General features: G+C 39.2%; 1 protein-coding gene across 8 annotated transcripts in view; it reads right to left on the reverse strand.

Annotated features, from left to right (window-relative positions):
- The window catches only part of SPAG16 (sperm associated antigen 16), a 1,071,375-nt gene extending 1,060,348 nt beyond the window's left edge, over positions 1 to 11,027 (reverse strand). For all 8 annotated transcript variants that reach the window (XM_086341619.1, XM_086341641.1, XM_086341630.1 and 5 more), the window contains exon 1: positions 10,830 to 11,027. In XM_086341619.1, coding sequence (XP_086197745.1) covers positions 10,830 to 10,956 — 127 coding nt within the window. In that variant the 5' untranslated portion in view covers positions 10,957 to 11,027. The remainder of the gene's footprint in view (positions 1 to 10,829) is intronic.
- Positions 11,028 to 11,590: the final 563 nt, after the last annotated feature.

Genomic DNA, 11,590 nt, shown 5'->3' on the forward strand with positions numbered 1-11,590 from the left:
TTAAATGTTTAGTAACCTTTTGACTACCCTCTGGTTGAAACCCAAAATAGGCAACCAAAGAGAGATGGAGGAAACGCAGTGACTAGATAATTCACAAAAAGGATAATAAAATCCTAAAAGAAGGGTGGGATCAAAATGGCAGAGTAGGAGGAACTTGAGCTCACCTCCTCCCATGGACACACCAAGACTACAATTACATATAGAACAACTCTCCCTTAGAACAACTCAAAAACTAGCACAACGTCGCTGCTACATTAGGATATAAAGAAAAAACAACATCAAGACATGTAGGAGGGATAAAGGTGAGATCAAGCCAAGATCCTCATCCATAGACTGGCAACCCACACAAGGGGGAGTTCTGTGCTGTGTTTAGTAGCTCAGTCAGTTCCAACTCTTTGCACCCCATGGACTATAGCCCACCAGGCTCCTCTATCCATGGGGATTCTCCAGGCAAGAGTACTGGAGCAAGTTGTGCCCTCCTCCAAGGGATCTTACCAAACAAGGGACTGAACCCAGATTTTCCACATTGCAGGCAGATTCTTTACTGTCTGAGCCACCAGGGAAGTCCACAAGTGGGAGGGACTATCACAACCATGGAAGCCCTTGCTAAAGAGCAAGGAATTCAAGTCCCATATTGGTAACTCTAGGAGAAGGGATCTGCATGACAAATATGAGGCCCCATAAAGTATGACTTTTGAAAACCAATGGGTCTTACATACAGAAGAGCTAGAGGACTCTGACAAGAAACCAAAACTCCACTCTTAAAGGGCTCATGCACAAACTCACTCACTCTGAATCCTATCACAAAGGCAATAGACTGAATAATGCCTACCAAATCCACTGTAGTATGTCCCTTACCTGTGCCCACTCCAGCTCCAGGTCCCCTGCCAAGGCAGCCCACAGTTAGCATGTCTTTCCCAGCCCATGCCCACTTCAGTTCCAGCCAGCCCACCAAAGCCAACCAGCACATGCATTCTATAACAGAATGCTCCTACACAAGACCATGACTTCAAGACTGAGGGAAATAACTGTTTTGCTTAAAACACAGAAACAAACACAGAAAGTAAAACAAAATGAGGATACAGAGAAAATGCTCTAAATGAAAGGACCTGATAAAACCCCTGGAAAAAAACTAATGAAAAAGAGATAATTTGCCTGATAAAGAATTCAAAGTAATGGTCATAAAAATTCTCACCAAACACAAAATAAGAAATGAATACAGTGATAATCTCAATAAAGAGTTAGAAAATATAGGAATGAACCAACCAGAGATGAAGAATAAAATAACTGAAATGACAAATACACTAGATGGAATCAGCAACTGGTTGGAAGATACAGAAGAATACATAAGCAATCTGGAAAACAGAATAGTGGAAGTCGCTCAGTATAAAGAGCAAAAATAAAGGAATAAAAAATGAGGATAATTTAAGAAACCCTAAAATTATATCAAGCATGCTAACATTCATAGTATAGGGGTCGCAGAGGGAAAGAAGCAAAAAGGATAGGTCAGAAAACCTCTTTGAAGGAATAATAACTAAAAACTTCCTTAAATCGGGAATGGAAACATATCTAGATCCAGGAAGCACAGAGAATTCCAAACAAGATAAACCCAAAGACAGCCACACCAAGACATACTATAATTAAAATGGAAAAATTTTTAAATAAAGAGAGAATATTAAAGGCAGCAAAAAGAAACAACTAGTCACATACAAGGAAACCCCTAGGCTAAAGCCAATTTTTCAGCAAAAGCTTTACAGGTCAGAAAAGAGGGGCATGATATGGTTAATGTGCTTAAAAAAAAAACTTACAAACAAGAATACTCTAGCTGGCAATATTATCATTCAGAACTGGAGGAGAGATAAAGAATTTGCCAGACAACAAAAAGTAAGAATTCATCACTACTAAACTAGCTTTATAAGAAATGATAAAGGGACTTCTTTAAGTAGAAAGTAGGTCATAGGAAGATATCAGAAAATATACAAAAGAAAAACAATGTCACTAGTAAAAGCAAATAAATAGCAAAGGAAGTGGATCAGACATTTAAAAAGCTATGAAAGTTAAAGACAAAAGTCACAAAACCAGCTACAACTATAATAAGTAGTTCCGACAATAAGTAGTTAAGGAATACACAAAGCAAAAAGATGTAAAATATTAAATAAAAAACATAAAACATAGAGGGTAAAAAGGTTGTGCTTTCATAATACTTAAAAACTTAAGCAACTATTAAATACACTGCTATATATATAGATTTGCAAGTACAAAGAGAAACCTATAATATATACTAAAAGTAAAAAGAAAGAATTCAAATATAACAGTAAAGAAAATCATCAAACCACAAGGAAGGAGAATATAAGAAGAAATTACAGAAATAACCAGAAATGGAGCATATATCATAATCGATTGGGATTTATCCATGAACGCAAGAATAGTTCAATAAGGACAAATCAATCAATGTGATACATTACATTAACAAAATAAAAGATAAAAAGCACATGATGTTCTCAATCGACGCAGAAAAAGCATTTTAAAAATTTGACATAAACCTATGATAAATTGAAGACAACACAAAGGAATGGAAAAATATACTGTACTCATGGATCAGTTAAATTCAGTTCAGTTGCTCAGTCACAACCCCATGGACTGCAGCACACCAGGCTTCCCTCGCCATCACCAACTCGTGGGGGTTACTCAAACTCATGTCCATTGAGTCCGTGGTATCATCCAAACATCTCATCCTCTTCTTCTTCTGCCTTCAATCTTTCCCAGCATCAGGGTCTTTTAAAATGAGTCTGTTCTTCGCATGAGGTGACCAAAGTATTGGAGTTTCAGCTTCAGTGTCGGTCTTTGCAATGAATATTCAAGACAGAATTCCTTTAGGAGGGACTGGTTGGATTTCCTTGCAGTCCAAGGGTCTCTCAAGAGAGACTCTCAAGTTGTGGAGAACAACACCACAGTTCAAAAACATCAATTCTTTGGTGCTCAGCTTTCTTTATAGTCCAACTCTCACATCCATACATGACTACTGGAAAACCACAGCTTGACTACATGGAGCATTGTTGACAAAGTAATGTCTCTGCTTTCTAATACACTGCTTAGATTGGTCATAACTTTACTTCCAAGGAGCAAGTGATTTTAATTTCATGGTTGCAATCACCATCTGCAGTGATTTTGGAGCCTCCAAAATCAAAGTCTGCCACTGTTTTCACTGTTTCCCCATCTATTAGCCATGAAGTGATGGGACCAGATGCCATGATCTTAGTTTTCTGAATGTTGAGTTTTAGGGCAACTTTTTCACTCTCCTCTTTCACTTTCATCAAGAGGCTCTTTAGTTCTTCTTCATTTTCTGCCATAAGGGTGGTGTCATCTGCATATCTGAGGTTATTGATATTTCTCCCTGCAATCTTGATTCCAGGTGTGCTTCATCCAGTCCAGAATTTCTCATGATGTACTCTGCATATAAGTTAAATAAGCAGGGTGACAATATACAGCCTTGACGTACTCCTTTCCCAATTTGGAAACCAGTCTGTTGTTCCATGTCCAGTTCTAACTTGCTTCTTGACCTGCATAAAGATTTCTCAGGAGGCAGGTCAGGTGGTCTGGTATTCCCGTCTCTTGAAGAATTTTCCAGTTTGTTGTGATCCACATAGTCAAAGGCTTTGGCTTACTCAGTAAAGAAGATGTATTTTTTCTGGAACTCTCTTGTTTTTTCGATGATCCAATGGATGTTGGCAATTTGATCTCTGGTTACTCTGCATTTTCTAAATCCAGCTTGAACATCTAGAAGGTCACGGTTCATGTACTGTTGAAGCCTGACTTGGAGATTTTTTTTTGCATTACTTTGCTAGAGTGGGAGATGAGTGCAAATGTGTGGTAGCTGAACATTCTTTAGCATTGCCTTTCTTTGGGATTGGAACGAAAACTGACCTTTTCCAGTCCTGTGGCCACTGATCAGCTTTCCAAATTTGCTGGCATATTGAATGCAGCACTTTCACAGCATCATCTTTTAGGATTTGAAATAGCTCAACTGGAATTCCATCACCTCTACTAGCTTTTTTTGTAGTGATGCCTCCTGAGGCCCACTTAACTTTGCATTACAGGATATCTGGCTCTAGGCGAGTGATCATACCATCGTGGTTATCTGGGTCATGAAGATCTTTTCAGTATAGTTTTTTGTGCATTCTCGCCACCTCTTCTTAATATCTTCTGCTTCTGTCAGGTCCATGCCATTTCTGTCCTTGATTGAGCCTATCTTGGCATGAAGTGTTCCCTTGATATATCTAATCTTCTTGACGGGATCTCTAGTCTTTCCCATTCTATTATTTTCCTCTATTTCCATGCATTGTTCACTTAGGAAGTCTTTATCTCTCCTTGCTCTTCCTTGGGATCCTACATTCAAATGGGTATATCTTTCCTTTACTCCTTTGCTTTCATGTCTTTTCTTTTCTCAGCTATTTGTAAGGCCTCCTCAAACAACTATTTTTCCTTTTCGCATTTCTTTTTCTTGGGAATGGTCTTGATCACTGCCTCTTGTACAATGTCACAAACCTCCGTCCATAGTTCTTAAGGTACTCTATCAGATCTAATCCCTTGAATCTATTTCTCACTTCCACTGTGTAGTCATAAGGGATTTGATTTAGGTCATACCTGAATGGTCTAGTGGTATTCCTTACTTTCTTCCATTTAAGTCTGAATTTGGCAATAAGGAGTTCGTGATCTGAGCCATAGTCAGCTCCCACTCTTATTTTTGTTGACTGTATAGAGCTTCTCCATCTTTGGCTCATAGATAGGAAGAATAAATATTGCTAAAATATTCATACTACTCAAAGCAGTATACAGAGTCAATGAAATCCCTATCAGAACATCAATAACATTTTTCATAGAACTGTAAAAAATAAACCTAAAATTTGTATGGAAACACAAAATACCCAAAATATCAAAACAATCTTAATATATAAAAACAAAGTTGGAATTATCACAATGCTAAAAAGCTTTAATAGTCAAAAATGCAAGAAATTGTCACAAAACAGATATATAAATGTAAGAAAATACAAAGCCCAGAAATAAACCCATATTTATATGGACACTCAATCAAGGAAGCAAAACTATACAATGAAGAAAATACAGCCTCTTTTAAATTATTCTGGGAAAACTAGATAGACATAGGCAAAAGAATGAAACTGGACCATTTTCTTTCACCATATACAAAAATAAACTCCAAATGGATCAAAGACTTAAATATAAAACCTTAATCATAAAACTCCTGGAAGAAAACATGGGCAGTAGTATGCTCTGTGATTTTTTGGATACATCTCCTCAGGCAAAAGGAACAAAAGCAAAAATAAACAAATGAGACTACATCAAATTAGAAAACTTTTGCATAACAAAAAAAAAATAAATAAAATGAAAAGGGAAAGCACAATCTACTGAATGGGAGATGATATTAGCAAATCATATATCTGATAAGGAATTAACATCCAAAATAAGTATAGAACTCATAAAACTCAACATCAAAAGAGACAATAATCCAATTAAAAATGAGCAAAGGGCCTATAGACTTTTTTTTCAAGGACTATATTTAGATAGCCAACATACATATGTAAGGTTTCAAAATCTTTAATCATCACTGTGAAAAACACAGTGGGATATCACCTCACACCTGTCAGCATAGCTATTACCAAAAATCAAGAAATAGCAAGTGCTGGTGAGGATGTGAAGAAAAGGCAACTCTCACGCACTGTTCACGGGAATGCAAATTGGTGCACCTACTATGGAAAACATACAAAGGTTCCTTAAAACTTTTTAAAGAGAACTAATATATGATCCAGACATTCCACTTCTGTGTACTTATCTGAAGAAAACAAAACACTAATTTGAAAAGATATATGCAGTCTATGTTTATTTCAGCATTATTTACAATAGTCAATATATGGAAATAACCTAAGTGTCCATCAACAGATGAATGAATAAAGAAGATGTGGTACACATAAATACTATGGAATACTACTCAGCCATAAGAAAACTAAAATCTTGCCATTTAAAACAACACGTATGGACCTTCAGGGTATCATAGTAAATAAACAACAAATACTGTATGGTTTCATTATATGTAGAATCTAAAAATTGAAAATAAAAAAATAAGCACAACAGAAGTAGTCTCAAGAGAGAAAAAATCTAATGGATGCCAGATATCAGGGAGATGCAGAGATTGGTGAAAAATATGTCAGGAATTAAGAGGTACAAACTCCCAGTTATAATATAAATATGTGATGGTGTAGTAATGTACAGCATAGGGAATATAATCAATAAAATTGCAAAACTCTGTATGGCGACTAACAGTAACTAGACTTCTAGTGGCAACTATTTCATAAAGTATAAAAATAATGAATCACTATGTTGTACACCTAAACTAATATAATGTTGTACATCAGTTTTACTTCAATTAAAAAGAAAAATCCTAAAAAGCCATTATAGTCAACAAGAGAGTCCAAAATGCAGTACTTGGATGCAATCTCAAAAACGTAAGAATGATCTCTGTTCGTTTCCAAGGCAAACCATTCAACATCATAGTAATCCAAGTCTATGCCCCAACCAGTAATGCTGAAAAAGCTGAAGTTGAATGGCTCTATGAAGACCTATAAGACCTTCTAGAACTAACACCACCCAAAATTTCCTTTTGATTATAAGGGACTGAAATGCAAAAGTAGGAAGTCAAAAAACACCAGGAGTAACAGGCAAATTTGGCCTTGGAGTACAGAATGAAGCAGGGCAAAGGCTAATAAAGTTCTGCCAAGAGAACACACTGGTCACAGCAAACAACCTCTTCCAACAATGCAAGAGAAGACTCTACACATGGACATCACCAGATAGTCAACACCGAAATCAGACTGATTATATTCTTTACAGGCAAAGATGGAGAAGCTTTATACAGTCAGCAAAAACAAAACCAGGAGCGGACTGTGGCTCAGATCATGAACTCCTTATTGCCAAATTCAGACTTAAATTGAAGAAAGTGGGGAAAACCACTACACCATTCACGTATGACATAAGTCAAATCCCTTATGACCATACAGTGGAAGTGAGAAATAGATTTAAGGGACTAGATCAGAGAGAGTGCCTGAAGAACTATGGACAGAGGTTCATGACATTGTACAGGAGACAGGAATCAAGACCATCCCCAAGAAAAAGAAATGCAAAAAAGCAAAATGGCTGTCTGAGGAGGCCTTACAAATAGCTGTAAAAAGAAGAGAAGCAAAAAGCAAAGGAGAAAAGGAAAGATATACCCATCTGAATGCAGAGTTCCAAAGAATAGCAAGGAGAGATAAGAAAGCCTTCCTCAGTGATCAATGCAAAGAAATAGAGGAAAACAATAAAATGGGGAAGACTAGAGATCTCTTCAAGAACATTAGAGATACCAAGGGAACATTTCATGCAAAGATGGGCTCAATAAAGGACAGAAATGGTATGGACCTAACAGAAGCAGAAGATATTAAGAAGAGATGGCAAGAATACACAGAACTGTACAAAAAAGATCTTCACGACTCAGATAATCACAGTGGTGTGATCATTCACACTCACCTAGAGCCAGACATCTTGGAATGTGAAGTCAAGTGGGCCTTAACAAGCATCATTACGAACAAAGCTAGTAGAGGTGATGGAATTCCAGTTGAGCTATTTCAAATCCTAAAAGATGATGCTGTGAAAATGCTGCACTTAATACATCAGCAAATTTGGAAAACTCAAATTTGGAAAGTGGCCACAGGACTGGAAAAGGTCAGTTCTCATTCCAATCCCAAAGAAAGGCAATACCAAAGAATACTCGAACTACCGTACAATTGCACTCATCTCACACGCTAATAAAGTAATACTCAAAATTCTCCAAGCCAGGCTTCAGCAATGCATGAACTTCCAGATGTTCAAGCTGGATTTAGAAAAGGCAGAAGAACCAGAGATCAAATTGCCAACATCTGCTGGATCATCAAAAAAGCAAGACCGTTTCAAAAAAAAAAATCTACTTTTGCTTTATTGACTATGCCTAAGCCTTTGACTGTGTGGATCACAATAAACTGTGGGAAATTCTTCAAGAGATGGGCATACCAGACCACCTGACCTGCCTCTTGAGAAATCTACATGCAGGTCAGGAAGCAACAGTTAGAACTGGACATGGAACAACAGACTGGTTCCAAATAGGAAAAGGATTATGTCAAGGCTGTATATTGTCACCCTGTTTATTTAACTTATATGCAGAGTACATCATGAGAAACGCTGGGCTGCAGGAAGCACATGCTGGAATCAAGATTGCTGGGAGAAATATCAATAACCTCAGATATGCAGATGACACCACCCTTATGGCAGAAAGTGAAGAAGAACTAAAGAGCCTCTTGATGAAAGTGAAAGAGGAGAGTGAAAAAGTTGGCTTAAAGCTCAACATTCAGAAAACTAATATCATGGTATCTGGTCCCATCACTTGAGAAATAGATGAGGAAACAGTGGCTGACTTTATTTTTTTGTGTTCCAAAATCACTGCAGATGGTGACTGCAGCCATGAAATTAAAAGATGCTTACTCCTTGGAAGGAAAGTTATGACTAACCTTGACAGCATATTAAAAAGCAGAGACATTACTTTGTCAACAAAGGTCCATCTAGTCAAGGCTATGGTTTTTCCAGTCATCATGCATGGATGTGAGAGTTGGACTATAAAGAAAACTGAGTGCTGAAGAATTGATGCTTTTGACTATGGTGTTGGACAAGACTCTTGAGAGTCCCTTGGACTGCAAGAAGATCTAACCAGTCCATCGTAAAGGAGATCAATCCTGGGTGTTCATTGGAAGGACTCATGTTCAAGCTGAAACTCCAATACTTTGGCCACCTGTTGCGAAGAGCTGACTCATTTGAAAAGACACTGATTCTGGGAAAGATTGAGGGCAGGAGGAGAAGGGGACGACAGAGGATTAGATGGTTGGATGGTATCACACTCAGTGACCATGGGTTTGGGTAGACTCCAGTTTGGGTAGACTCCAGTACTCTTGCCTGGAAAATCCCATGAGCGGAGGAGCCTGCCTGGTAGGCTGCAGTCCATGCAGTCACGAACAGTCGGACACAACTTGAGCAAGTTCACTTTCACTTTTCACTTTCATCCATTGGAGAAGGAAATGGCAACCCACTCCAGTGTTCTTGCATGGAGAATCCCAGGTACGGGGGAGCCTAGTGGGCTGCCCTCTATGGGGTCGCACAGAGTCGGACACGACTGAAGTGACTTAGCAGCAGCAGCAGCAGCAGTTGGTGACAGATAGGGAGGCCTGGCATCCTGTGGTTCATAGGGTTGCCAAGAGTTGGACATGACTGAGTTACTGACCTGAAAAAGTTATAGTTGCTTGTATTTGTAAATGTGATTACTTGGAAAAGTCTAATATGTTGGCAGTTGCAACTCAGTGACCTCCATGCAAATTCAGTAAACCAGATTTTCATTAGTGAAAGTTCTACTATATTGGAGTCTCATGACTTATTTCATAAAGATGTTTGCAAAAACTTACTTCACTCTATTTGTCTCATGTTAACTCAAAATACTGTGACAGAAATCATTTTAATGCAGGTAGATATAAGATGCCTGGTTATCACTAACATGGCTATTGAATAACTTCATGTTTTAGACATAAATCAGCTATGAAGAGGCACTGAATTGTTTCTGAATTTAAAAAGGAATATTACTGGAAATGACAACTTGTTAAGGGTCAGGAAAACAGAATACGAAACCTCACTTAAAACACTAGAGCACCCACTTCTTTCTCTCAAATTGCTTTCAGATTATTCAAACACACTCCTATAAATATCATGTCCACATTGAATAAACTACATATATTTTCTTTGAGCTTTTCAATCAAGTTCTTCAAAGCTCTTTGTAGCAGGGATGTGTACTGAGCCTGAGTCAGGACAGGTTAATCAGTTTAAAAACCTACAAGATGAATCATTGCTGGATCTCTGAAATCTTTAATTAAATATAGGTGGATTATATTTGAACAACAAAAAAACAGATTTTGCAGTTTCCTTGATACCTTTAAGAATAAAACAGATTACCCATCTCTCCCTTATCTGCCAGAAGAATAGTTATCTTTCTCACGAACCCTCCCCCTCTCTCGTACCATTAATTTAGAGAAGGGGAGCTCAAAAGTTTTACCCAATAAATAGTGAGCCTACACATCCACATGTGGCTATTCAATTTTTCTAGTTATTTCCATTGATAACTGCTCATCTCTGTCTTATCTGATTTCTTCATAGCATAGCTGAGACTTGTCAGCTCACCAGGATACCATTCAGTTGCTAAAAGGGGTAAAAAGTTATCATCATTAAGTAGCCCACAATGAAACTATCCAGTGGGTCGCTGCTACCAAAACAAATCACAGAAGCACTGGACAACTGGGCCATCTACAGGATCTGAATGGATATCCTGATGTTAAATCCTAAAGGGAGCGGTTTTTTCCTTAACCTCCGGATGTTCCCCTATGGAATTTATTTTCATGGCATTCTGTGCTTAAGAAAACCACTGAGTGAAAGGAGGGTTGGATTAATTTGTGGGGCTACTTTAAACAAAATTGCAAAGTTTACTGAGTGGTGACTACGAACTTTTTCCAACAGGAACACATCAGCCTACAACTACAACAAGGCGAAAAATTACAGTGGGCAGGTTTCCGGGGTCGCGTTGTCGGAAAGATGACCGTGAGATCCAACAGGCGCCTCTACCAGCTGGCGGACCCCAGGCTTCAAAGGGCGCCCTCGCTCCCAACACCCGTTACCGCGGCCAGAGTCTGGGTGCCCCGCCTACACGCGAAGGATACGCTCCAGGTAGTAGGCACCCTCAGCAGCCACCGCCTCCGCGGTGTCCCCGGCAGCCGACAAGCCCATGCCCAACGCTTCTTCCAGGACCCGCAGGGCGGAGGAGGGCGTCCCTTGCTGAGTAGCCATCTGAAACGCTCCGGACGCCTTGCCCCTGACTGGCCGCCGCAGCCCTAAGGCCAACCGCGAAGACGTAGAGTAGAACACATACAGCTCTCGCGAGAGTCTGGCCTCCACCCCTCCCACCACGCGGGGCCGGAAGGGCTGTCTAGAGCCCTGAGCGTTGAAGCCCTCCGCGCTTCCTACGTTACCGGGGCAACCTCCGTTCCCTGGTTACCCTAACACTCAGCAAGCAGTGCCTGGTGTGGAAGAGGTAAAATGAATCAATGGACTTGGTTTGCACACATTTTCTAACCGAAGTGGCTTGGTTTTCTTCAGTTTTGACCCTGAAGCATTTGTTTTTCACTTTGCTTTCTTCTCTAAATTGTCTTTTTTTGGTTCTTACATGCCCATCATCAGTCCCCAGATATTTTAGGCATGTGTAGAGTCCTACCTTTTCCCAGGGAAAACTAATCGAAAAGAGGAGGATCTTCAGCGCCTTAGCGGGGGGATGCGGGCGGGGTTGGATCCTGAAAATCATAACTGAGATTGGCCCAGGGGAACTACAAATAAAAACCCTAAACAATTCCGTTCTCATGCTCCTTTAAAGTATTAATTATCTGGACGTCTGTTTTGACTTTGGTTTTATATTCTGGAACTTGGA

This window comes from Bos grunniens, chromosome 2 (assembly GCF_055505025.1).
Source record: "Bos grunniens cultivar Pamir isolate PY7600 chromosome 2, Bosgru_T2T1.0, whole genome shotgun sequence".
NCBI classification, from domain to species: domain Eukaryota; kingdom Metazoa; phylum Chordata; class Mammalia; order Artiodactyla; family Bovidae; genus Bos; species Bos grunniens.